At 43.2% G+C, this 26,395-nt stretch overlaps 10 protein-coding genes across 10 annotated transcripts; 3 read left to right on the top strand and 7 right to left on the bottom strand.

The window, feature by feature from the left end:
- Nucleotides 1-7,506: 7,506 nt before the first annotated feature.
- On the top strand, nt 7,507-8,113 carry DSM5745_05131 (DUF1772 domain-containing protein; the record flags this gene model as incomplete). The annotated part of the gene is made up of 2 exons (XM_026747147.1): nt 7,507-7,576; nt 7,653-8,113. The coding sequence occupies 2 exons, from the start codon at nt 7,507-7,509 to the stop codon at nt 8,111-8,113; spliced, it is 531 nt and encodes a 176-aa protein (XP_026604627.1).
- A 236-nt stretch (nt 8,114-8,349) lies between these two features.
- On the bottom strand, nt 8,350-9,205 carry DSM5745_05132 (uncharacterized protein; the record flags this gene model as incomplete). Its single annotated transcript, XM_026747148.1, has 2 exons — nt 8,350-8,906; nt 8,974-9,205. 2 exons carry the CDS (start codon nt 9,203-9,205, stop codon nt 8,350-8,352), a joined length of 789 nt encoding a protein of 262 aa, XP_026604628.1.
- Nucleotides 9,206-11,609: 2,404 nt separating this feature from the next.
- DSM5745_05133 (uncharacterized protein) lies at nt 11,610-12,851 on the bottom strand (the record flags this gene model as incomplete). The annotated part of the gene is made up of 1 exon (XM_026747149.1): nt 11,610-12,851. The coding sequence occupies one exon, from the start codon at nt 12,849-12,851 to the stop codon at nt 11,610-11,612; it is 1,242 nt and encodes a 413-aa protein (XP_026604629.1).
- Nucleotides 12,852-13,028: 177 nt separating this feature from the next.
- Nucleotides 13,029-13,565, top strand: DSM5745_05134 (uncharacterized protein; the record flags this gene model as incomplete). The annotated part of the gene is made up of 1 exon (XM_026747150.1): nt 13,029-13,565. The coding sequence occupies one exon, from the start codon at nt 13,029-13,031 to the stop codon at nt 13,563-13,565; it is 537 nt and encodes a 178-aa protein (XP_026604630.1).
- Nucleotides 13,566-13,987: 422 nt separating this feature from the next.
- DSM5745_05135 (uncharacterized protein) lies at nt 13,988-14,476 on the bottom strand (the record flags this gene model as incomplete). The annotated part of the gene is made up of 1 exon (XM_026747151.1): nt 13,988-14,476. The coding sequence occupies one exon, from the start codon at nt 14,474-14,476 to the stop codon at nt 13,988-13,990; it is 489 nt and encodes a 162-aa protein (XP_026604631.1).
- A 1,187-nt stretch (nt 14,477-15,663) lies between these two features.
- On the bottom strand, nt 15,664-16,801 carry DSM5745_05136 (SGNH/GDSL hydrolase family protein; the record flags this gene model as incomplete). The annotated part of the gene is made up of 5 exons (XM_026747152.1): nt 15,664-15,852; nt 15,911-16,166; nt 16,245-16,503; nt 16,554-16,636; nt 16,698-16,801. 5 exons carry the CDS (start codon nt 16,799-16,801, stop codon nt 15,664-15,666), a joined length of 891 nt encoding a protein of 296 aa, XP_026604632.1.
- Nucleotides 16,802-17,398: 597 nt separating this feature from the next.
- Nucleotides 17,399-18,781, bottom strand: DSM5745_05137 (Transaldolase; the record flags this gene model as incomplete). The annotated part of the gene is made up of 7 exons (XM_026747153.1): nt 17,399-17,464; nt 17,557-17,893; nt 17,953-18,187; nt 18,258-18,366; nt 18,420-18,548; nt 18,600-18,643; nt 18,703-18,781. 7 exons carry the CDS (start codon nt 18,779-18,781, stop codon nt 17,399-17,401), a joined length of 999 nt encoding a protein of 332 aa, XP_026604633.1.
- A 1,014-nt stretch (nt 18,782-19,795) lies between these two features.
- DSM5745_05138 (uncharacterized protein) lies at nt 19,796-20,872 on the bottom strand (the record flags this gene model as incomplete). Its single annotated transcript, XM_026747154.1, has 4 exons — nt 19,796-20,090; nt 20,147-20,442; nt 20,511-20,752; nt 20,809-20,872. The coding sequence occupies 4 exons, from the start codon at nt 20,870-20,872 to the stop codon at nt 19,796-19,798; spliced, it is 897 nt and encodes a 298-aa protein (XP_026604634.1).
- A 2,961-nt stretch (nt 20,873-23,833) lies between these two features.
- Nucleotides 23,834-24,284, top strand: DSM5745_05139 (uncharacterized protein; the record flags this gene model as incomplete). Its single annotated transcript, XM_026747155.1, has 4 exons — nt 23,834-23,956; nt 24,030-24,070; nt 24,130-24,151; nt 24,204-24,284. The coding sequence occupies 4 exons, from the start codon at nt 23,834-23,836 to the stop codon at nt 24,282-24,284; spliced, it is 267 nt and encodes an 88-aa protein (XP_026604635.1).
- A 997-nt stretch (nt 24,285-25,281) lies between these two features.
- DSM5745_05140 (uncharacterized protein) lies at nt 25,282-26,085 on the bottom strand (the record flags this gene model as incomplete). Its single annotated transcript, XM_026747156.1, has 1 exon — nt 25,282-26,085. The coding sequence occupies one exon, from the start codon at nt 26,083-26,085 to the stop codon at nt 25,282-25,284; it is 804 nt and encodes a 267-aa protein (XP_026604636.1).
- Nucleotides 26,086-26,395: the final 310 nt, after the last annotated feature.

Consider the following 26,395-nt stretch of genomic DNA (forward strand, 5'->3'; position numbering starts at 1 on the left):
TTATTATAAATTATTATAAATTATTATAAATTATTATAATTTATAAGTACCTTAATAAAAAATTTATTACCCTTAAGGTAATATCTCTAGACTTAAAAGTATTTTATAATTATAAGTATTTTAAAATTATGGGTTTTATACCGGGTTTTCATGTTTTTTAATTTATAAAACTAAAAGGTAATTAAGTACTATTATATATTTTTTATTAATTAAAATAATACTTTAATAATAGCGTACCCTAAGGCGTTAGTTTATAACTATGTATATAGTTTTAGGTTAAAATATTATAATAATAGTTATTTTATAAATTTAAGGCGTAATATATTAAATACTTTTAAGGCCTTTTTTTAATAGGTATTTTATAATTATATTAAGTTTTATAAGGCTAAATAGCGCTGCCGCGACTTAGCTATAATTTTTAATAAACCTTTAATAAAAGCTATAAAATCCTAAAAAAAATATTACTTTTTTTATATTTTTTAGTATTAGCCACTCTGCGATGGTCTAGACTCTTTCTAGTTTTATTTTAATTTTATTAGTAGTTATAATAAAGCCTAAGAAGTTAATCTTTTTAATATAAAATAAGTATTTACTAACTTTTATATATAACTTAAAATTACGTAATCTTTTAAAAACTATTTATATTTTTTCTTATTCTCCAAAAAGATAATAATATTATTTAAATAGGTAATATAAATTATGTTAATTAGCCTAGCTAGGGCGTGGTTTATATAAAATTAAAATATTACTAGTATATTTACTAGTTTAAATAGTATAACTTAGTATTTATAAAGCCTAAATTATATTTTAAACACTGTTTTTTATTTATCTCCCTTATAAATTTAGAATTTATGGTACGCGTCTTATAAATCTAATTATATAAAGATTTTCCTTATTTTTAAATAGTTAAGGGTCGCGTTAAGTAGTAGTAGTAAGTATATATTTTTAATTATAATAATATTTAGGCCTTAATAATTTACACAAAGACATAGGCCGCTATTTTTTTTTAATATAAATAGTACTAAAGCTCCCGCAGGACTTTTTAATAGGTATATTTAGCTTTTTTTAAGTACTTTTTTAATATATTTATGTAAAATCTTAAGCTTTTTTAAAAATAATAAATAAATATACTTATTTAAAGGCTTAGCACCGGGTTATAACTTAATTATATAATTATAAAATTAATAAAATATAAAAATATTTGCTTTTGCTTTAAAAAATATATTTATATATTTGCAATATTATTTAAGTAATAAAATTTTTTTAACCTTTACCTTATTAAGGTATATTATAACATGGTTTTTTTACTTAAAAATTTATATTAAAAGTACTTTAACTTTTATAGTAATTTTTACAGCGCATTTTTATATTATTATTATATATTATAAGTATTTAAGATTATATTTTACTTTTTAATTATATATTTACTTACTAATTTATTAATTTAAAATAGGTATCGCGGCTAGCAGCTACAAAAATTTTAAAATTATATTATAATTATTAATATTAATAGCTTTAAAATTTTATTAATAATACTATATATTACACGTAAAATCTTTAGCATAAACTATAAGTATATATTTTTTATAAAATATTATTATATAGTTATTAACTACACGTACTTTATAAGCTAATTTTTTACTTTATATTAGGTAGGACTTTACCCAACGCTGGTTTATAAAATTTACTTTTACTTTAAAGTTAATAAAAACCCTTATATATTATTATTTTTTATTTTTTTTTTATTTTTACTTAAATTACCCAGGCCCGCGGTATATTTTTTTATTTTATATAAATTTTTAAAGCTTATACCGCGTAAAGCTTTAAGGTTTTATATTTTTTATATTATTAAATTTACTGAAAAATTATTATTATAAAAGTGTTTTTTTTTCCTAACCTTTGCCTGGTAACTAATAATATTACTTAAAATATTTAGCATGGCTATAGTTTAGGCATTTACCTAGGTATGGCTTTTTTATAAATAAAAAATTATTTAAATTATTAAATTATTTTATACTAGTATTTATTTTTATGCTTTTTTTAGTAATAAAAAGCACCCTAACTTTAGTTATTAATAGCCTTGTGCAAGTTTAATTAAGAAACTTTTTTTTTTTTCCGCGATTATTTTTTTTTATTTAGGTATGTTATTTTTAATACTTATTAAGTATAATATATAGTTATTATAGCGTTTTAGCTCTTAGTATTTATAAATAAAAAACTTTTTTTATATATTTTTTAGGATCTTTTAATATAGGTGTTTTTAATACTAATTATTTTTATACTTATAAGATAGGTATTTTTTAATTTAGTTTAGTAATTATATAAATTACCTAATAATTTATTATAGTTACTACTTTATATTACCCTACTTAATTAATAAGTTATTAACTAGCATTATTTTATTATTAATTATTTTAACTAGCATGTTAAAAAATTTTTTTTAAATAAATATAGTTTTTATTTTATAAATATTAAACTATTCCCGCCTGCGGTCCTCCACTAGGAATTTAATAAATTAAAATATTTTATAATTATTATTTAAGTAGTAGGTTAGGAAGGTTTTAAAGTATATTTTTATATTTAACTTTTAATTATTAAATTTTTTAATATTATTTGCCTAGTATAGTTTTATGGATAGTAATTTTTTTAAAATTTTTTTTTAAATTATATTATTATTATTATAACCCCTTTAGTAGTTTTTTTTAAAATTATAAGGTTATTAAAGTTTATTTAGCGCGGGATTATTAATTACTTAATAAATTAAATAAGTATATTATATATTTACTAGTTAGCTTTAGCCCTTGTAATTTATTANTTTTTTTTTTTTACTAGAATTACTTTTAGTATTACCTATAGTTTTTTAGTAATTTTTTTACTATTTTTTTTTTGCCCTTGGGCGGGTTTTTTATATTTTAATATTTTTTATATAATTTAGGGTTTAATAATAAGGGTACCCTTGGGATTCTTTAGTTAAAAGTTTATAATTTTTTTTTTAAGTATATTAGTTAATTATTAAATTAGGGTTTATAATTACTTTTTTAAAGTATTATTTACTAGCCTTTAAAATTAAGTTTATTACCTAGTTATTATATAAAATAGGTTTTTTTTTTTAAAAAAAAATAATTAAAACTATAAGTTATGTTTATATACTATAGTAAGCTTAAAAAAATATAAATTATTATAATAAAAAAGGTATTATATATTTATAATAAAAACTAATTACTAATTCCCTTAAGTTAAAGTTTAAAGTTAAACTTAGTATTTTATATATTATATAACTAGCCGCTGCCTTGGCATGCAGCTAGTTTAGTACTAAAGTTTCTTTACCTAGTGGCCTTAGGCTGCCGGATTATGTTATTGCAACACTACACAGTTGTAACACCATAACAGTAATAACACTAATATTTTTTTTTAAAATAAAATATATATTTCCTAAAGCATAAAATATATTTATAAAGTTTTAAAATATTTATATATTTATAATTAATTTAAAGCCTAGACAGGAGTTTAACCTAATAAATAAGTATTTTATAATATTTTTATTTTTAAAAAATTAGTATAATATAATTACTTATTTATTTATAATTTTAAATTATATATAAAAATACTAGTGCTCTAAAGCATACTACCTTAAAAAATAAAAGAAATTTAAAAAGGTTTATTACTATTTTTATTATTTTATATTACATGCTAAAAATATATTTTTTTAGCTAAGCCTTTTTAAGTGTTTTATTACTAGCTATATTTTAAATATAATAATTTATATTTAAATTATTATAACTAGTTAATATTTATAAGTTAGCTAGTAAATATAAATATAGCACCTTGCATAAGCACTTGTGTAATAATAAATTATATTATTAAATATATTATAAAAATAAAAATAAAAACTATATTATATAAGAATATAATAATAAAGTTAATTTTATATTTAAACCTAAATAATCCCCTTTTTTTACTATGGTAAAATTAATAAATAAGTTAATTTTTAAGCAGGATTAGTTAATACAAAAAATTTATTATTTTTTACTTTATTTACCTTTAACACAGGGGTTATAAATAGTTACTTATATTAATTATTATTTAAAAAAATAATAAGAATAGTTATTTACTATTAATTAGGCTAATAATAATAATTTAAAGGCTAATAGTGCTTTTAAAAAAGGCTTTTTTTTACTAAATATAAATAGCGCCTGGATAAGTATAAAAATATTACTTTTTTAATTTTTTTTTTTAAACTATAAGTATAGGAGTATGGCTAAAATATATTTTTAATATTAAAAAAAATACGTGTTTTAAATTACTTTTTTAAGTATTTTATTAATTAAACTAAAAATTTAGCATGTGTAAAGCTAATACTTTACCACTAGTTTTAAAATATTAATAGTTTAAAAATTATTAAAGGTATTAAGTATTTAACTTTTTATAATATATATATGATTTATTAAAAAGCCTATAATTATTTAAATAATTTTTATTATGTTCTTGCCGCTCTAGCTTTAAATAAGAATAATAATAATAATTTTAAGTAAATAAATAAAAAAAAGTAGGAAGCATGGGTTAAGCTTATTATATAATTTTTAAAAAATAATTTCACGCGCCTTAAAAATCCTAATTTACTTAAAAATTATAATATTAAGTACTTTTATAACTAGGATACCTATATTAATAAGTATCCTAAAATTATAATAAAATATAAATAATAAAATAATATTAAAATAATATTTTTAGTTATTATATTATTATATTTTAAAATATTAATTTAAAAATTAAAGGTTAAGCAGCAGCACTTATATAATCTTATAATTAAGTATTATTAATTTATTTTTACTAGTAACTTTCCGCGCTTTATTTAAGTTAACTTAAATAACTAAGTAAAAACTAGTAAAATATATATAATTAAATTAATATTTATATATTTATAAAATATAGCCATGGCTACTAGCTAAAAAATATTAATTATTTATACTACTTTAACTAAAGTTATTATAAATATTATATTAGGGTATACTTTACACATACTTTTTTATTTTTTAATTAATATTTAGTAAAAATATTAAGTATTAAATTTATAAAACTTGCGCGTGCTTTAAAGTATTTTTTTAATATATATTATTTTATTATTAATAAAAAGTTTATACTTAAGTTATTATACATGTAGTAAATTAATTAGCATTATTATAAAGTATTTTTTACTATTAATAATAACTTTAAAAAAATTAGTTTTATTTTTGCGGGAAATTTTTACTAATTACTATTTATTATATAGCGCCTGTTATTTTATAATTAATTATTAAAAAATATTAATAAGGTTTACACACGCTATTTATATTATTTATTTAATATTATTATTAAGCTTAATATTATTTAGCAGCAGGATAAAAGTAATTTATATATAAAAGTTTTTAAAACTACTTTGCAAAACCTTTATTATAATAAGGTAATAAAAAATAATTAAAAACTTTTTTTATTATATATATAATTAATTTATGGCGGCAAGAATAATTTTAAAAATATATTATATATATATTATAAAAAAACTTAGGTTTTTACCTAAAATTATAACATGTTACAGGATTTAAATTATATAGTTTTAGTTATTAATATTATATATAAGGGTAAAAATATAAAAACTATATTAATTAAAAATATAAGTAATTTATATTTTACTTTATACTTTTATATAGGCGCCCGTGTTATATTAATAAAAAATTATTAGGTTAAAGCTAGCCTAGTAAATAAATTTTTAGGTATTATTATTAATATTAATTAATTACCTAACTTTAATTTATATATAAATCTCCCGGGTGCTATTTATATTAAGTTTAATAAGTATATTAGGCCAGGCGTTATTATTAATAATAAAGATTATATTATACTTATTTATTTTTTAAAGTAAGAATTTACTAGGGTAAATATAACCTATTACTATACCTAGTTTTTTTTAACTTTTATATATATTATTATTATTTATAAGGCACAGGGAATAACTATTAATAAAATAGTTTTAAATATATTAAAAAAGGACTTTTTACTAGGTTTAATATATATAATAGTTTTTTATATTAAAATACTAGGTAAAATCCTATTTAAAAAGCCTTTTAACTATAATTAGTTTAAGCCTTAAAAGTTAAAGGCTAGTAATATAACTTTAATATATTTAATAAATATTAAGTATAGGGCTGCTTAGCATGTATATATACTTTATTTATTAAAATATTTAGCTAATTAATTTAATTATAGTATTTTTTAGCTTTTAAGCTTAAGCCTTTTATAATTAAGTTACTTAAACCTTAATATAAAATTAATTTACCTATTTACTTATTTTTTTTTTACTTTTAATTATTTCTTTATATTATAGCTAGTTATTTTTACTTAATTTTTATTAGTTAAATAGCTTGCTTAAATATTTATAAATTAAATAAGCTTATAAATAAATATAAAAAACTTAATATTATAAAATTATGCTAGGTTTTTAATTTATAAATTTTTTAAATATTAAAATAGTACTTTTTATTTTTTTTATAATTTTAAATACAGGGCTATTTTAAATATATTTTAAATAATAATTTTTTATTAGCTTAAAGTTACTAGTTTAAATAAGCAAGAGTTAATACTTTGTTTCTAAGCTAAGTATATTAAATTTTTATATATAAAATTAAAATTTAAAAGTTTAATACTTTTTAAAGGTTTTTACCACTATATTAGCCTAATTAAAAATAATAAATTAACTTTTTAACTTTACTTAATTTAACTAACTTATAAAAAAAATTATATAATCATACCTAGGTTTAAACCCGGGACCTTTTAGTTTTTAAAAATTTTTAAAAAGTAATTTTTAGTTTAGTTTTAGCTTATTTAAGCCTAAAAAAAATAAGTACTTTTTTAATAAAAATAAGTGCTTAATACTTTTTAAAAACTTTAAATATTTATATAGGGCTTTTTAAAGCCTAAAATAAGTTAAAATTATTTTTTAAAAGTTAAATTAAGTTATTATAATACTAATATATAATTATTAAGTTAAAAAGCCATGTAAGTTATTATTTACCTAATAAAATAACTTTTATTTTTTTAAGGGATTAAACTAAAGTACTGCAACCACTTAGCACGCGGGCTACAGGGTATTTTAGTCCATCCATCCTTCAGGAACAAGTCGGGGTCGGCGTCTCCAACCTCCGATGTGGGCTCTCCACTGAGCCCGGATCCACCCGAGTCCACTCCATGAGCACAACAATCACGAAGAGTGGTGAGAGACAGTCGGCAAGGTGTATGTCCGATGCGAGAAGCAATCTTTACGAAGTAGTCCTTCCGGAGGAGAACTGAGCTCCGTGTCCGCAAAATGGGCTGATCTGTACAGGATGTCACCTGATCCCAACATCAATTACGTCACCAAACCCGGCCCACCAGCGTCCCTGGCCTGGCCCAGCCTGTTCAAGGTTACCTATAAAGAGCTCACGGATCTCCTGATCTCACTCCAGAACCTCTCAAACTTCCCACAAACCCAAAATGTCCCAATACCCCACACCAGTCCGCCTCGCCCAGGCCCTGGGCCTCACTGGAGCCGCATATCTAGCCGGTACGTCGCGTCACACAACCCCTACCTCCCTTCCAGTCCCGATTAGAACCCCCGAGAATCGCACTAACAGCACCAGGAAACATCTTCGCCTACAGCTACGCCACAATTCCGGCCCTGCAAGCCTCAGCCGCAAAACACAGCGCGCCAGCACCCCTCCTCGCAAAACAATGGAGCGAGCTGTACGCCCGCGGCAAGGCGCAGAACCCGCCCATTGCGGCCATCACCGCCGCCGCATTCGCGTACCTCGCGTGGACCGCGCACTCTGGGAAGTCGGCTGCGCTTGATGTCCTGGCGCCTAGGAACGCGGTGGCGCTGTATAGTGCTGCTGCGGCCCTGACGGTGGGGATTGTGCCGTGGACGTTTGCGGCTATGAAGGGGACGAATGATAAACTTCATGAGCGGGCAAGCGAAGTTTATGCGGTGACGGAAAAGACGGGGCAGGAGGTTGGGGAGTTGTTAAGCCGGTGGAAGGTGCTTAATGCTGTACGGGGGCTGTTCCCGCTTGTTGGGGGGTTGGTTGGGTTTTTGGCGTTCTAAATCCGATATCCGATAATGCAGTGCAGGTGGGGAGTGATGTTTGAATGTGGAATGACTAACTGTGTGGATATTATAATGACATAACTATACTATATACATATGAAATTCATCGCGGCCTCTATGGCTGCAGGTGCATCAACAACACTTCACCACCCAACTCGCCGGACTCGAGGTCCAATACTTCAATCCAACCACCAAACCAACCCACCTTCCTCCTTCCCTAACTCACTTCAACCCTACTGCAACTCCGCCGGCCCCTCCTGCCCCCTCGTCGCCGGCAACTCCTGCATCTGCGCATGCGGCCGCCCCTGCGGCTGCACATAGCCCTCCTGCGCGGCACCCGTATTCGCATCCGCATAGACATTCGCAACATGCTTATCCTGCTGCGTCGGCGCAAACGCCTCCATGGAGTTCGGCTCGGACGTGGGCACGCGCGAGCCGCGCTTCCGCCGCCGCAGGAACCAGAGCGCTGCGAGCGCGCCCAGCACCAGCGGGATGCCGACCCCTAAGCCCACGCCTAGGCCGACGCCCAGGTGGCTTGAGCTCCCGCTATCACTGTCGCCGGTGCTGTCGCCGCCGTCTGTGGGTGTTGTTGTCGATGTTGTTGTGGAGGTTGTAGATGTGGTTGTGCTCGAGGAGATAGAGGTGCTCGTACTCTCCGGCGAGAGACTCGTGACGACGAACTCCACCGCCGCGAGCGAAAACGTCTGCGTTGAATTGTTGCAGTCGCAGCCGCCGAAGCCCGTGCAGCAGAAGGTCTCGTTGCCGCAGGCTGTGACGCCGTTTCCGCCATCTGATCACTTATTAGCATTTGCATTCTCCCTTCCCCAAGATCCCCTTCCAACTAAGGGCGGACGTACTCCGTATACTAGCACACTGCGTCGGACACGTCGTGACATTCCCGTCGATCCAATCCTGCACCGAGCACGTATTCTGCCATAGTCCCATGTCGCCGTCCTCGATGCGGCCGCAGAGCCCGTTGCTCGCGCAGTACTCGCCTTCGCCGCAGCATTGGGCCGGGTCTTCGTCCTGCGAGCAGGGGATTCGGGTGACGTCTTCGTTGCCGTCGCGGTCGTAGCATTTGGCGGCCATTTTTGCGGTCGCGGTGCGGATTGATTTTTCGACGCACGGTGTTGCGGTGGAAGGGAGGTGAGGTGAGGCGAGGCTAGGCGGGCCTCGAGCGGGAGAAAGCGGTTCGCTGGAGGTAGGTGGTGGACTGGGCGACGGGGGTTTCACAGCTAGGTAAGGACAGACCGTGCAGTGGTGACGGTGACAGTGACAGTGACAGTGACAGCGACAGGAGGGAAAGATCAGAGTCTGACAGCTGGGGTCGAGAAAAGGAGGGCGAGGCTGAGGGTGCGTCCGTGACGGCCGGGGAGATTTGGGTTGGAGATTTGGCAGGAATCAGGATGCGGCGAAGTCAACAAGCCCGGCGCTTAGTTTCGTCTGCATCTCGTCTTTGGCTGCTTGGCTCTGGCAGTGGAGATGGAGCTGAGCTGAGCTGGTAACTGTTGGACTTGATACGTCGAGGCGTGTACACCAAGTGGAGATGCGGTTGGGGGCTGAATCCCCAAGGCTGCCAGGTGCCGATCATGAAGGCAGATTTCGAGAACAAAACCTCTGGATGAAACAAATATCACTGTCGTGCGCTGTTGAGTGATTCCAAACAATATTTCTATCTTTGTTGAGTGTTCAGGGTGCCATGAGGTTATACTGCGCCTTGTCAGGGGCTTAGGGCGCCAGGGTCTGCAGCCCCAACTCAGCCACCAAAGGGTCCGACCGACAAACGTCTCCAATTGTTTTCGGCATAACAAATGGGCAGTCTTGAGTGGCTTAGAAAGCAGTGCATAGCCAGAACAATGCCATTATGCTTGGTTCCTGGGCATCACCACCATAACACGAACCGAACTCCACTCTGTCTGGTCACTGATTCTTTAAGAATCTGTGATCTTTCAGGGCGATTAATCTGCATGTTTAGCTTATATTTAATAATAGGTTGACTCGCTGTCAGAATCTTTCTTCAAACGTGCAGTTCATTCCACATGTTCAACTATCTGCGCCTCACCGTTGCCAAAATTCGGCCCCCCCAGCCTCCGTGGCCTTGAGCATCTCCTCGTCTTCGTGCTGGATATACTTTAGCGGTCATTTAACGCAGATAGCATCGGGATTCCTTGTGACAAATAGCGACGGCTGAGACCGGTAGTATGCGTCGAGGTCTTCCAATGTCCGGTTTGCTGGGGTATGGTAGGGTTAGTTGACTGCTTCCATGCTGAGCAGAGATAGCGACTTACATGTCTCAGGGTAGAGGAAGTAAATAACAGGAAGAAACGCCGCGATGAAGACCGTTCACACGATCCAGAATCGCCAGCCGATGTTCTGGATCCCGATCGGTGTGATTTCGACCACGACGAGGTGTGTAATCCTGCATAGGAACATCAGAACAGCCCCATCAGGACGCGAGATAGGAGAAAAGGAGACTAGGTACCCTAACCAACTCGTCGCCGTCGCCACAGCCGCCGTCTTTGTCCGCATCGGCAACGAACTAATCTCCGTCGGATAAAGCCACGGCACACCCAACATCCCCAGCCCAAAGAAGACATAATACAGGAAGGAAAACGCAATGGACGCAGACCCGAACCTCGCGCCCTCGTCACCCGCCGCCTCAGCAAGCCGCAACAACACCGTAATCACAAGAAAGCATACAACCCTACCTGCCCCCCGTCGACGCGAGCATCAACCCGCGCCGCCCACCCCGCTCAACAAGCGGAACCGTCGCAGCCGTGAACACAAAGTACAGGACCGAGTTGCACGCCGCCAGCCGGCGGGCATTGCGGTTCGAGAGGCCGACCGAGCTTATTAGCACGGTGGGGAGGTAGTACGACATGATGTTAATGCCCTCGAGCTGCTGCATGAACTGCGTGCGTGCGCCAGGGAGCAGGCGGCGCAGGGTCTTTGTGTCGGTGGCCGTGTGGTTCCAGGAGACGGCGTTCTCGCGCTCGTAGGCGATATTTTTAATTCTTTATTATATAATAGTAAATCCTATTTTTACTCCAGTATATACTATAATAGTATCTCATTCTTAAGATGTACTGGCAGTGTCTCGAAAAACCCCCCTCTGCCCAGTGCCCAGATTGTGTTATTCTAGACATACCCTAAAAAGTGTTGGTATCATGGTCTCTATGCAAAGTAGGTTCTCGCAGGTTGTTTGGTGGGCTTGATGTTTTGAATCAATGCAGCCAATATAGGAAGGTGCTTAGTTGTTTTCCATTTGTGATAACATAGCTAAAAGTCCTGACATCTCTCCATGAAAAACTGGAAGGTTTGTCCGCGTTTACACGAGGCCTTGAGAAAGCTTTAGAGCGACACCGTATGAAGAGAGTAATACAAACAAGAAAGCTTTCGTTATTCCGATCAGTCCGTCCCCGCCTCTCCCCTCTCGGCACGTACAGCAGAGTCAATAGCGTGATCGTCAACGGACTGCACTGGCTGAATGGTGCTAGTCCGGGTTTTGATGGGCGACGGATTGGTTGAGGTGAGGACCCCGTATTTCTGATGCAAACGACGAGGGTGACGGGGGTGGAGGGATCCAGTCCTCGATCAGCTTGTCAGGCATCGAGAGATGGTTTCCTGCATCGTCGTCGTCATCAAAGGAAAAGCCGTCTTCGTCTCTGGAGCCCGCTGCAGACATTGAAACAATACGTGCCAAGTGCCACGCTATCTCGAGTAAGTCGAAACTCGGCAGAGGAAGTCGCTGAGGATCCGGGGTTCTGATAGTGAAAATAGCTCCGGACATAACCTTCTCGCCTGTTCGTCCTCCTGTCGGCTTGTAGAAAAAAAAATTGTCAACCTCGTCGAGGCCTCTGGTTGATAGCGTCGGCGCCGTGATTGCAATGTCCGCGTCGTATCTGTGGCCCATGACCGGCAACCAATGGAACTCTAACTCCATGGCCGTCCTATCATCAGACAAACGCAAAGGCCGTAAGGCGAATCTCCCTTCCGCCCACGCACGCTGTAAGTGTGGCGACATACATATCAAGTTATGCAGCCCATCCTCCCCTTGCCCGTTGTTGGGAAGGATAGTATCTTTCCACCGTGCGATCTTTTCGCTGGGCCAAAATAACTTCAGTACCGTCCAGATGATCGGGGCACATTTGTCCGAGGCGCTTTGCTTTTTGGGTTCTATTAGGCAGTGGGCATATATGTGAGCGACGTCACAAAGGGCTGTCTTGGTCAAGACACACACGCCACCGTCTCGTTCTCTTGCCAACTCTGGCAACCTCCTGGACCGTCCCGAGGAGCGAGAGGATGACTCGCTCGAAGATGATAGGTAATCGGCAAACCTAGGTACCTTTTGCGCCCACAAGCGGGGAACAGCGAAACAGCTTTGCAACGCGAGGGGGGTAAGATCTGGGGCCCCGATGAATTGGCGCACCAACCCTTGGAGAGTCTGGAGGTCTGCCACTTGGCAGAATGCCCAGAAGGGAACGGGGACGTCCTCCAAATCAAGGATGACCCGTAATTTCTCCAATACCCGGTCTCGCTCAGGGGTGCGTTCGCAGTAGTTCTCGTCAGGGGAAGATGCCGCCTGTACAGGGTCTCGACGACGGAGATTTGGCGCGTCTGTCATGATTTGTTCCTCTGAGTCAATCAACGCGGGGAAAGGTTCCGTGTCCTGAACCTGCTGATCCTCGTCTGGGTGTTGCTCTGTGCGGTTGGACTCCACTTCCATAAGTTCCATCTCGTCGTAGCCTCGTAGGTCAAAAGAAATTATCCGGCGTAGGTATGATGTTGGTGGAGATCTGTGGAGTGAGTGAACTGTGGAGTTCTTCCGGTTCCTGTTAAAGGAAAGAACGATTAAGCCATGCAGCTAGCGCAGTGGTAATTGTGCTGAAATTACACAGACACATCACGCTAGATGGGCGTTTTGCGACGTAAGATACATCTACCCGGCGCTAGGAGAGAGGATCTGGTGCTGCCAAGATTCGAGAATTCCGTTGACCCCATTACCGCCTTCAATGCAATCATCAGAGGACAGTCCATTTGCATGATTGTCAGCTTTGGCAGGCACCAGCGAGCCAGTCTGCGAAACTTCCCATCAAGCGACATGCTAATTGAGATCCATGTCCATCCAGCCTTCCCAGCCTTAACCCTCCTCCTCCCCGCGCAGATCTCCCAGTCCCACCCAATCTCCGCGCTGAACATGAACTATACAATCCTAGTGATGGCTGCTCTCGCGGTCGCCATGGCTCTGGCGTGGTTCTTTGAAGGCCGAACGCTGTATTCGCCCCCGCTGGATGCAGAATGTGCGTTGGTTGGGACTACGGGCACGGTTGTTGAGGGCTGCGCTGTATCAGGGGATGGAAGCAAGGATGATGTTAGCGGTGGTGGAGAGGACAGTGCTGATGCGAAGAAGGTTGCTGCAAAGAATCTGGATGTTCGCGAAGTTGTCTAGCTCGGAGGCGCTTGTATCGACATTCCAGTCTAATAGCTATGCCCTGGTGGAGGAAGTCAGATGATAGCCCGCGACCGGTCCAGTGAGAGAGTCTGGGTTATAGACCCGTTGTTCGTGCCATGATGGCAGGTGGTTACTAATCGACGAAGAATTCCATTATGATGCAAGTTGTTATTTTCCTTTGGGGGAGGACGAAGTGGATTCAGGGATAGGTCAACATAAATAGGCACGGCATGTACTCAGGGTACTGAATGAAATTCAAGCCATATTGATTTCGAAGTAGCAAATCCATATGAACCATATATACAGGCTCGATGTGGTATAGAAGAACCCTTGACACAAAACCTGCAAGGCGCCAGCAAAAAAGCGGATGCAATTGTTCCAGCCACATTCACAAATGGCCCGGGTCCCATTTAACACTCTTAAACAGACTGATAGTTCCCACGATAATGCTTAACAATCGTAAACGAACTATCAGCCGTACAGGTATTCCCCGCAATCGTAAAATCTCCCGTGCAAGTCCCATCAATCCCAGCCGCAATGCCAATAAAGCTGAGATCCTCATCTGCTTTGCCCGGGAGCGCGTTTCCGCTGGGATCATACGCGCTGCAGAGCTTGGGGCTCCCGTCGAACTTGGACTCGCAGGCGAAGGTCCAGGTGCCGGACCAGCAGTCCGAAGTCATCTGGAATTTCTCGCTGTTGGTCATGCAGGGGGCGTAGCCGGCGGGATCGGCGACGTTGTAGAGCGTGTTGCCGTCGTCGTCGGTGATGGTGAAGCCGGTCGAGTACCCGTGTCCGGAGTTTTGGATCCCGCTGTAGGAGTCCGTTGCGTAGAGGAAGTGGAGGGTGTCGGTTGTTGCGAGGGCGGTGGATGCCGCTGCGAGGAGGGTGAGGAGGGATTTGGCAAGCATTATGGGTGGTGGCTGGATTAAAGGCGGACGGTTTCGAGTTTCAATGGAGGGTTCAATGTAAATGGATTGGTGCTGATGGTGGTATAGGGCTCTGCGAGGACGGGGTATCTATACCCAAGCCTTCTCCCCATGGAGTACCAAACTCGGCATTCTTGCCTTTAGACTCCAAGTACTATCTCCAATGTAGACTACGCGTCGTGTAGTCCAAAGTACGGCTGAATTCTTCGTCCAAAGCAGGGCTGGTATGCGAGCGTACCGGGCATGGCCCCCAGGACTGTGGAGTCAATCTGCATTTCGCCCCCAACAAGCTTTGCCAAGGTGGCTCAGAGTCAACCTTTTAAAGTAGAGTCAAGGGCGCTGAAGCCGAAGCCATGCCGCAAAGATCCACAATGTCAGTCACGCGGTGTGATATGAGGCGGGTCAGAGGAAGCCTGAGGACACGGGGAGAAGGCGACGACAAAGTCTTCGCAGCTGCTATATGAAAATGGCTTGTCACGCGCTCGTCGAGTTCGCTATCTAGGTAGGATCCAAAAACGTACGTCGTTGTGGTGGACTCGCGGTTTCCGTGCCTGGCCCCTGGGGCTCATCCGGGCCCGTCCATAGAGGGGGTGTTAATAATGCCATGGTACTGCTCGTACGGAGTAGTGAGCTTTCCTATAAAACGAGTCAATCATCCAATATAAACTTTTCGAAATGGAAAGAGCGTCACTGACAAGGGCATAGCAAATAAGAGCTGTGGCAAGGTGGGACGGGAGTTCGCGGTCGAGTACTCGGGGTCGGACATACGTAGCACAACAGGACCCATAACGAGGGCTGTATCCCAGTGCCCGGCCGCTCTATGAACTCAGCCCTGTGCTACAGCAATGACAACAATCACGCCATGTCCAATGGGAATGCTCCATCTTGTATTCGTCCAGCATACCCCCAGTAGACTCGGAGATTTAAATCCAGACCGCAGGATGGACGGTTACGAGTTACTCTGATTGACGGGTGGCGGCGTGTGCTCACGTTCCACGACTCCGGGCAGCCTCTCACAGCTCGCCCACCGTACAACCATGGAAGGATGAGGGATATATAGATACATAAGCGTGGTTCTGTACGACACAGCCGAGTGGACCTCGATCTCGATTGCAGGACCCGCGCAAGCAAGCAGCACAGTTCGCGTCAGCTGAACCCCGAAGAACGCATCATGCATCCCATCCCAGAAACCTGCTCACATCTGCAGCGAGAAGTTGATGAACGGGTGACATGGGGTGGAAATCGTCGAACCAGAAACACCCTGGCCCCATGCACTCGTTATCCGTGAAGCCGTACTTCTGCGGGGCATCTAGGATCTCGGTGAAAAACGCCCAGGCGTCGAATACCGAGATCGATGCCTAGGGGAGGAACTAAATCAGTGTGTTACAGCGACAGGTTACAGTAGATCAAACTCACATCGCGATTAGCGGATCCCCAGTCCTCGGCCGCATCCCGCAGCTGCCGATTGAACTCGCGCGTTAGCGCGTCGTAAGCTAGGATCTGTACTGGCTCGCGGAGAAGGATCTGCGGGGTGCGGTCGCAAGGCGGGATGTTAAAGAGGAGGAAGTCGCGGGCGCCGCAGTCGTGCATGCGGTCAATGAGGTTGAAGTAACTGTCTAGGATTTCAGGGATATCCTTGACGGGGTCCGTTCGGTCCGAGAGGAAGAGGACGCTTCGGGCGATCGCGACGTAAGCATCCAGCAACGATAGGCGGCCAGCGCTCTATAAGCACAGAGTGAACGGCACTTACTCGTTGATCCCCATCCAAACGGTAAACAGCGCCGCAGCCGGGGTCCAGGATACTCCGGACTCCGCTGGAAGACAATAGTGCGGTTCGAAGACGCGAGAGACCTGGTGCGCTAGGTCGTCTGGAACGCTGGGATTGGGAGTCAGGGTGTTGTTGACGGTCGCGCCGTAGACTGCGTGGTTGTAGCTCAGCACGGTGGTGTCGTTGTACTCGGTTGCGAGGTAGCCAACCCAGTTGAGTCCCGGGGCCGCGGTGCCAGATCCTGTGGGGTCAGTGTGTCTTCCAATGGATTGGCTAGGGGAATGGAGCTACCTAGCGGTGGGTTGCCCATGGGGTTCTCTGGGGAGGGCTGCGTTGATGAGACATTGTAGCTCGTGGTGGTGTAAGAGTTGCCGCTGGGAGAACGTGAGTCAAAAGTTATCAGTTTAAGGTGGTGCTGAATGCTGCTCCACGTACAAGCTAAAAAGATATCGAACTGGAGGCCCCTGGCTGGCATCGGGGGTTTTCAGAAAAGGAGAGGGGATGGACCCGAGTATACCCAGGACGTCCTGGACTCTCATTTTCAGCGGCGAACTTGAAGCTTCCTTGCCACAGACATCTTCCCTTCTTTACCAGGGAGATCCTCTTATAGCACGCCCCGCCCTCTACGCAACATTGATGCCTCAGCTGCAACGATAACAAAGTGTCAAATGAGGTATCCCGGCAAAGAACTCCACCTGTTCAGCTGAGAAGCAGTGTAACACGATATCCCTGCTTCGGTTCGGTTTGCCACGCCTCGCACTCGGGGCGGAGTATCTTGGGAAGTTTGTATACTCCGAAGGCCATTAGGAAAAAGCGGGGAATATGCACATCCATCACATCACACCCTACATGAACTCTCGGACAAGGAACAGATCTACAATGGAACAGGGTGATAGGGTGGAAGTGCAAAGGCCACATCTCCGAAATAGCGAGCCTCGATCAGCTTACAACAGGTCATTGGTGCCATCTACGTTAGGATTTCCAGTCTGGGTTTGTTACGTCGCAGTATGACGAAGCAAGTACATTGGCTAGGAGTAGCTACCATAGTCTTGATTTCGAGCAACGCGCGAGATGAAATAGAGACCCGGGACATGGTGATAACTGTTACTGAAGCTGTCCCTCTGATCCATTACGGCTTACTTCCTGGCCTTTCGGATGACTTCCTCAGCCTTGTCCTGATAGCCGCAGAAGATGTCGATGGCCTGGGTATTCCACAAGTCAGCAAAGTCAATCTATCCTCACACAAGCAGACCCAAAAGCTTGAACAAACAACGTGAAGAGTGCCTGCACCTACCTCAGCGGTCTTTTCAATCGCCCTCCCCTCATCCGCCTTCTCGAAATCCGCCCTGTACTTCGCCTCGTCATCGATGTAAGAAGGATACTCAGTCTTCTCCTCCGCCGCAACATCTTCGACAATAGACATGGCAGCAACCTCGTCAGCATCGCGGTATCCACGCTCCAGCTCTCGAAGGTCATCAGGAACAATAGTGAGAGCGTCGATTCCAGCAAGTTGCAGCAGCTCATCGATCCCGCTTGTCGCGCAAGATTTGACCATAGTCCGAATCCCGTGTTGCCTGTACCATCGCTGCGCCCGGCCGCTGAGAGTGTACACTGGGTGCGGGTCCTTGTATCTGTGCTGGTTCAGCCTTCATCCAATTTATTCAAGATGGGATCAAGGATGGATACTTACCCGGCCGGCTCAACCAGGATCTTCAAACGGTGCACGAACGGCGAGATCGAGACGCATCCTGCCTCGCCTGCCAGAACGGCTTGCTCCATGCAGAAGAGCGTTGTCCCGAGCGTCTTCACTCCGTCTTTGTGCAGGAGACGGCATGCTTGTAGGCCTTCCCATGTTGCGGGGACTTTTATCACGATGCGCGATCTATCGTAGGACGGGTCGATGAGGGCGAAGAGGTGGTGGAATCCTATTCAACACGAGATATTATTAGACACCGGGCTTGAGACTGGCCAAGATGGGAAGAGAAGGTAACTCACTCTTTGCGTTGGCGTAGACCTTGTCCTTCGAGTAGGCGTACTTCGGATTGACCATGAGATGGACGTTCCCCGTGAATCCGGGGACCATTTTCCCAGCCAGCAGCACGGCCTGTCATAGCGTTAGTATACTGACAATCCTAAGTCAGGGATCGGTCAGCATACCCCGACCTCGACCCCAAGCTCCTCGAAGATAACCTCCGGGAACAGGTCATGAAGTCTCGCGGTTTCCTCGAGAGTTTTCTCCAGGATGTCACGTCGGGTAGGCTTCGCGAGCTCGGTGTAGTACTCGTACTGTCTGATATTAGCATGGAGGTTAGACTAGATGCTCGGGACAGGATCAACCTGGTTAGAAGTGCAGTCGACACATTGGCCAACCGCTCCGACGGCTGAAGTTTAAAGTGTTAGATCATACTTCACTCGCACGACAGTCACAGAACTCTCATACCTGTAACGTCAAACGTATCAAGATCGACCTGGGTCTTCGAGCGAAGGTACTCGAGCAGATTGACGCGGGACTTGTCCATTGTGAGATGGGTAGAGTGGCCGTGAGTGGTTTGGAAGTGTCTGATGAGAATGGATAAAATTTCCAGATTGTAAGTAGAGAACCTTGGTACAGAACCTCGATCCCTTGTCTCTATAAATGCGCGAGCGGTAGCTCACCTGGGGTAGCTACTCAGCTGCCCCGGTGTGACATCCAACTCCGGTTGCTACAGCCTGCAGGCGAGCTTACGCCGCGTATCCAATCGATTCGAGATCCAAGGTTCGTGTCACCGTGATATCGGCTTACTGTCGCACAAGGTTTCACGATGCTATTGGATGGAACGCATGTCATTGGTTGGTCGCATATCTGATGTGATCGATCAGATTTCGGCTCCAGAGCTCAGTCTCGACTCTCTCGAGAGCTCGAGAGAACAGACTCTACAATACGGCGCGCATTTCTCGAGTATATGGCACGGAGAGGTAAACTCGGCGGGCTTCTTCTCAGTCCTACCATATGTGTTGGCCAAGCTTGGGTTATCCGTATCGCATTTCTAGGTACCTAATTGTAGCCGACCAGTGGCCCAATTCTCATGAGGCCAGGTTACAATCTAGGTAGCTAAGAGATCGAAGTCGACAACCAGCAATGACATGCAGATCCCGATCTCACCCACCGGGTTGGTTACACCATCACCCTAGGTAATCCTTTATGGAATGCGAGAGATTCGGCGAAGGAATGATTGAATTTGCTTGATTATTTGTCATTCAACATAACCCCAGGCCAGCTGTTTTCAAAATTGCTCCCCACGGCGCTGTAGGTTGGTTGCCAATCAATCGCTTGTCACAATTTGTGGTAGCTTCGCGCCCAGAGATTCCTTTTGATCGATCATCCGTAGATGTCCTTTCCCAGTAACAACGACTCCACAAGTACAATAAATTGATGAGCGAAAGCTGACTCAGTGGCAAAGTGCAGCCGTGGCAACCTGTTTCAAAGGGCGATCATATCCACATCTATGGATAGTCAGATACCTCCCTCCACCCGGTAGGATTAGACGCACCTCTTACGCCATCTCACCAGCACGCTCGCGCCTCAGAACATCACGAACCGGCGCATAGCTGCGCTCGCGATATCGCCGGACAGACTCCGCGTCTACGTGAGCCGGCAACTCTGCCTCAGCAGGCACAAGCCTCATACACCCAGGCTCATCAATCTGCGCTATAGACCCGCCGGTGTAGGTCGCTGATTCCACGAGCTCCAGCATGGCGGCTGCGACATCGGCCGGTAGAAGCAAGTTCTCGTCTGAGACGCCGAATTGGTCTCGGAGCTCGGGCGTAAGCAGCGGAGTTCTCACGCCCCTGTGCCCACGCATTAGCTTTCTTACATTATTGTGGGGCGGGTTGAGGTGTCTTACCCCGGGCAGATAGCAACGACTTTGATCCCCTCCTCGGCCTCTAACGGCGCGAGACTGCGCGTAAACGCGACGATGGCGTGCTTTGTTGCCACGTACAGAGGGATCGGGTAGTAGTAGCCGAGCCCGGCGTTGCTGGCGATGTTGAGGACCACGCCGCGCTTGTTCTCGGAGAGGATGGCGCGGATGGCGATGCGCGTTAGGCGAATGGGGTGCTCGATGTTGATTGAGACGGAGGCGTAGTGCGAGTCATTGGAGGATCTTGAGGCGTCGCTGTCTAGGAAGAAATGGGACCACGGCTGCGCATAGGATCAGCGACTACATACGTAGGTATAATGAGGTTAATAGGGAGGGTATGTGCACATACCGGCTCAAAGATCCCAGCACCTGGGACCCAAATGTCCGGGACAAATCCCCAGAGTTCTTTTGCTTTATCGGGTAGGCTCTCGAGATGCGCCCAGTTGGTGACATCGCAGTGCTGGAATACAACCTGGCCGCCGGTGTTGTACGTGGAGATCCAGCTCTCAGCCTCGGAGCTGAGTCTGAGGTCCGCGATCAGGACCCGTGCGCCCTTGGTCTGGAGCAGCTTGCTGAACGCCAGTCCAATGCCTGCAATTGCGCCCGTCAGCGGGGTGGTGAGCTCACCGGGATTCTGAATAACATACCACTGCCCCCTCCAGTGACTACCGCGATCGCGTTGTGGACGGGGAAGGCTGATGTTTGAGCCATGGCTAGAATCGATGGCGAAGCAGGATATAGTGCTCAAAATACTTTGACTTTTAGATTGAAGAAGTTATACTCTGTCTTCAAAGGAGAGACCTCGGTCATGGAATGTCTATTGCGGGGTAAGAGGGGCATGGAGGCGGGGATCCGGGGATCGGGCCATCCCTTGGTTGGATTTGATGCACGATCCTCTCGGCTGATCCTCTTCAACCAGATCTCTACCCGAGATTCCGTTCTTCCCGGGGACGGCGGGACAATAGGTAGGTGTGGATGAACAACGGTCGCATATGCCTCGACAGCCTAGGTCGATGCGTTGATAAGGCTGCGCTGTATGTCGGATAGGGTAGTTCATGGAAGGGGCCATTTTGAGTAGCTGGAGACTCAGGCACCTTGATCTAGAGACTAAAGCAGCACCTTCTTGCTGCCTGGGATTACATTCCACTAACGAGTTAATCTCAAAACATTTCTCAGCCTTCGGCGGGAATTAGGGGTGTCTTGGCGCATTGGTGGCATAGTCGAGGCGCGACAGGAGGCGATGATAACATGGAACTATCCAATGCTGAACGCGTGTCGAACTACACATATGATTTTGTGACAGGGATGATATCTACTCTTGACCAAATGCGCACGTTGGGTTGCTACTTTCTTGTTAGATGGACGGGTTATAGCTGACGGTAGATATATAAATGGTCGATGCCGAAACCAAGATTGCCTTAAAGTACTAGTTGTATGAGATTTGCATAGGATTCAATGGGTTAAGAAAGGAACAGGGATAATTCTTGCTAGGGATGGAGGATAAGTATCAGGCAATCAAACGGCCATAGAATCTACTGCCAACGTTGATTCTCAGCGATATCAGGGTGTCAAACGGAGCAGCTTGCCCCTCCAACCAGACCTCTTGCGAGACGCCCGCACAAATTAAAACCTCCGAGTTGCTCAAGTGGCGTCTGAGGCGAAGTTCTGTCAAAGTACTGAGCATTCAAATCAGCGCGGGGATTCAATATCCATTTCACTTACACAATCACAAGTCAACGCGGTCTATGATACTTGATGCCCATTTTTACTCCCCCACAAAACGCCAATTTCCAGCAGCGCGGCAAACATATGGATATTAAAACCAGAAAAGCATGATCTAGCGATCCAACCATTTACGTCGGTCTTCCGCTGATCTGGAGCATTTTAGCCGTCAAAATACCCATAAAGCTGTGACAGGGCAGTTATGCAGAAGCCAGAGGTCGACAATGGAAAAGAACTCCTTGGCGACTGACAGATGGAATGATCCTATGGTAACCACTGATTCGTGCGCTATTGAGTCAGACATTCCACAGATGAACGTTGATGTGATTTAGGATATTGATGTTTTTTCCATCGCAGTCTCGAGCAACTTTACCCTTAGGAGCGGAGGATGGAAGAAGGGTTTGGGATGCTATGGTATGCTTAGCACGCCCATCGACACACCAAGGTCGTTGAGTTGAGCAAGTTCTCATGAGCCTTGATTCAGCTCTATGCTCGCGTAAGGTAAAGCCCAGAATCGCGTCTGGGGCTTCTCGGTTGTCAAATTCAGTTTGTGCAGGATTTACTACGCGGAAGCCCGATATGAACTACACAGGTACCTAGGTGACAGATGCCTCCTGACGTTGCTCTTGAGTACATCGTAATTCTTTTGTTTATGACTCAGTGGGTTGAAGGAAATCGTCATGAATGAAGGTTGAGGAGCCAAAATGATGGTTCTCATGTGCCCTGCTCGTATATTTGGCCTACGTATATCCGTCGGTCGCCGCATGATCAAAGGAGCTGTACTCGTGGATCCCTTCCATGATAGACAACGGCCCGCGGACCCATAGCGCCGATCATACTGCATATGTCAAGACGCACTCTACGGAGTAAGTATCTACGACGTGAGCAGCTTCAAGAGGCAAAGACCTACATCATATGTCACAGGGGCCTGCTTCCACCCGGGCTTGCCTAGCCAGCTGACGGCCACAAATGGTGGCCTCTTACGTTAATGGAACCGTCCAACTCATTGCCTGGCCAAGATTACCATCCAATACATAGGTATGCTGTCCGGATCCGGTCGCAATCTTTGCAACCTATTCTTATGTACACTTGACAGACAATCACTCAACCTTTCTTTCTCCCCTGACAGCTGGAGAGTAAGGAGGAGTGGGATCAAGCGTTGTGGCTTGCACGGCTGAGGACCCGCTGGTTGTCGATCTCCCCACAACGTCGGGCTGCCAGCTGTGTTGAAGGTTCCCACTGGCCGATCAAGATAGCTATTGGAGACTCCTACCCAGCCAGGTTAGTTTACGGGCGCGGCGCGAGCCCCCCGACCTCGGGGTCCACTGGGGTACGTACTTCGAGGCTTGGGCGTTCGCAACATGCTCCGTACAAGCTCTAGGGTCGAGCCGCCCAGCATGCAAGGTAGGTCCCCCCGAGCATATCTACTCCACAATTGTCTCTCATAGCCCCAGACAGTGTGCGGCTGAGTCTGGGCCTACGCTGAACGGAGAACTTGTGCTCCGGTTGGTCCTTCGATGCAGATCACCAGTGCTGATCTTGCGCGAAATGCCCAAACAGGTCAATCTGTACTGCGTCAGGACATGTCACTTGGTTACGGCTTCGGCTCGGAGTGTCCGGAAACTGTATCTGGACCATTCTTCGAGGACCAAAGAGCCTCAGAAGTATACGAGCCACCCAATGATCTTCCACTGGCAGAGCACACAGCCCGACGATCAGTGTGATAGCTGTGCAGCTGGGCCTTTCGCCCCCGATATCTGTCCAGCTCCTCGACTCCTACCATTATAGTCCTAGTCGTTCTCCGTGAGTTGTATAAAGAGGGAGATGATTCTCGCTCAAGATCTTCCTTGACACGCAATCAATCACTCAGATCATCTCACCTTTCTCAACTCATTCCACAATACAAGCTCTTCTATCCGACCGATCAACCGTATCATCTTTCCCTCCACAATGAAGTTCACCTCTGCCATCGTTGCCCTTGTGGCCACCGCCTCCATGGCCATCGCTGCCCCTGCCGAGAACAACAACCAGGCTGCTCAGTGGACCTGCCCCAACGGCTGGAAATACTGCGGTGTACGTACAGCAAGATTTCTCGACCCAGACAATCTCCTTATGTGCTTGAATCTAATAATTGTTATTACGACAGGAATGCAACGGCACCTCATGCAAGATCGCGGGTTACAACTAGTGAGTACTTATCATATCTCTCATCTTGTTTCGATATACTTTGCTAACAATCTCATCAGTGACTGCAACGACTCCACGAGCGTAAGTTCATTGCCATGGCATCGTAGTCATTGGGATACTAATAAACTCGCAGTGTGTCGGTACTGGTGGCGGCGACGGCACCATCTGTGGTAGCGATGCGTTCGGCGCCCAGGTCTGCCCTGTCAGCAAATAAGTTCAGGCATAACGTGCAGTGTCTTTTGAAGCAGGCATTTTGGAGAGCTCCCGAGGACAGCATGCAGGATGCCCAGGTCATATAATTAATCAAAGTACGAATGATGATTCTGTGCAGTTTTCTTACCTCTCCATCGAGCAAAAGTGCGTAGCTCATAGTGTAGCCAATGTATCTAAGTCGTTGATGCCGTACCTTTCGGGGCAATTGTGGGAGGAAAACGAAGGTCGCGCGATGCCTGCTCGAATACTCATGATACTAGAATCCCCTGATCGAGCCTTTACTTTTCGCTGTCCCTAGCTGATAAAGGCGGTTGATATGAAGAATCGATTCGGTACTATGGTACATTCAAATCAAGCAATTGTTCTATTGTACTTAAGCAGCCCGGTTATTCTACCTAATCCGGCTCACGTGCCGTTCGCAAGCCCTACCTATCCAAGTGTCGAACCAGGTACCACCGTACGTCTTCTACTGATCGGATGTTGCGACTGATATGCTCTATGGTAACCTACCGCATTTCCTCTTCATCTCTCCCGGACTTAAAAGTGGCTGCGTCTACGTGCTAAAATAGTAAAGGAATAACCACATGAGTTTGATGATATTAAAATAGCATCACCATTGTTGATGAGGACATCTGCAAACGAAACGGACGCCTTTGTAATGGAAAAAGGAATCTTCGGAGGAGACAGCGTTGATAGATGAATTTGCAAAGCCCGATGGCTGCATAGAGTTGTTAAACATGCCCACTGTTATTGAAATATCTGGAAATGAAAAGAAAGCCTTGTTACTGAAAAGAAAAGCCTTTGGAATAGATAGCCTTGATACATGAATATTTTTTTTCTAAGACTTGTTAGAAAAGAATTTCGTGTACTTTGTTTCCTTCACAATCAGGCCAATACAATGAATTGTCCTCGTTACTCTGTTCGCCTTTATCACTGGCCTTAATCCATTCACAAGCGGACTCATCATCCTGATCGTCGGATCCAAACAACAGGATATCCTAATCCTCATCTGATCCACCCAAGATGTACTCGTCGTCTTCGTCAGATCCGGCCATATAGCAATAGTCACCCACGTCCGACTGAGTAATATCGGACTCATGCGCTGAAACAGAAATGAGATCTTCCGTATCAGAGTCCCCGTCCCCGTCCTCCATGGTAGAATCTCCGTCTTCAACGATCAAAGCTTGGGCCTGGAAGTGTCTCTTGCGCGCCTCCTCCAACTCGCGCTCATGCTCTTCATAGTCAAGCTCGAGCAGCAAGTACGGTCTGAATCCCCAAAGAACGAGACCTGCTGGATGATCTGCCAACCCCATCTCCCGCAACTTCGTCTGAAGTAGAGGCGACCATCCCTCGGCCACCATCTGGAGAACACAGCCGGACTCCCAATACACGCCTTTCGCTTTCGGATCGCCGCCATGTTCCAGCAGGTACACGGCCATCTCTTCGTTCCCTTTCTCGACGGCTAGATGAAGTGGCGACTCTCGGTAGGTATACTCGGACACGGGCACATTCTTGAATGGGACTTTCCAGCGTGAGCTCTCTTTGTTTTCATCCTCGACTTGGACGTTGGGGTCAGCGCCGACTTCGATGAAGCGCTTGGCCAGGTCGAGTTTGCCTTCCCAGGCGGCCCAGGCGAGACCGCGGCTGTCGTGCTCTTTGATGTTGCGGCGGAGGAGGGCGGGATAGTAGATTGCGTTGAAACGGCGGTTGACTTGGCTCATGGTGAGGAGGTCTCCTTGTGAATCGAGCTGGTCGCCGATTGATTTGAGAAGCTCGACGGGGAGGTTGTTGATGTTTGGCATTCTGGTGGAGATGCTTGGCGGTTAGGTTGCGATTGATTGGCCGATTTCGGAAGGATAGATACTTGAAGTTGTAGATAATGGAATTGCTTTGATTTAGTGATGGGATGGTAAAGGTAGATGCGGACAATGAACATTGATAATTGGAGGAAGATGGTTGGAGATGGGAGAAAGCGAAGTCGAGTTCGATGAGACGAAGAGATTAATATATCCGGGGATGAGGAGATCTGGAGCTCAGGGCTTCACTCAGCTTTGATGCATACAGTGACTTGAAATGGGTTCTGGGCGTTCTGCAACGCCTGATAGGCCAATA

The sequence above is a fragment of the Aspergillus mulundensis genome (genome assembly GCF_003369625.1).
Source record: "Aspergillus mulundensis strain DSM 5745 chromosome Unknown scaffold_4, whole genome shotgun sequence".
Lineage (NCBI taxonomy): Eukaryota > Fungi > Ascomycota > Eurotiomycetes > Eurotiales > Aspergillaceae > Aspergillus > Aspergillus mulundensis.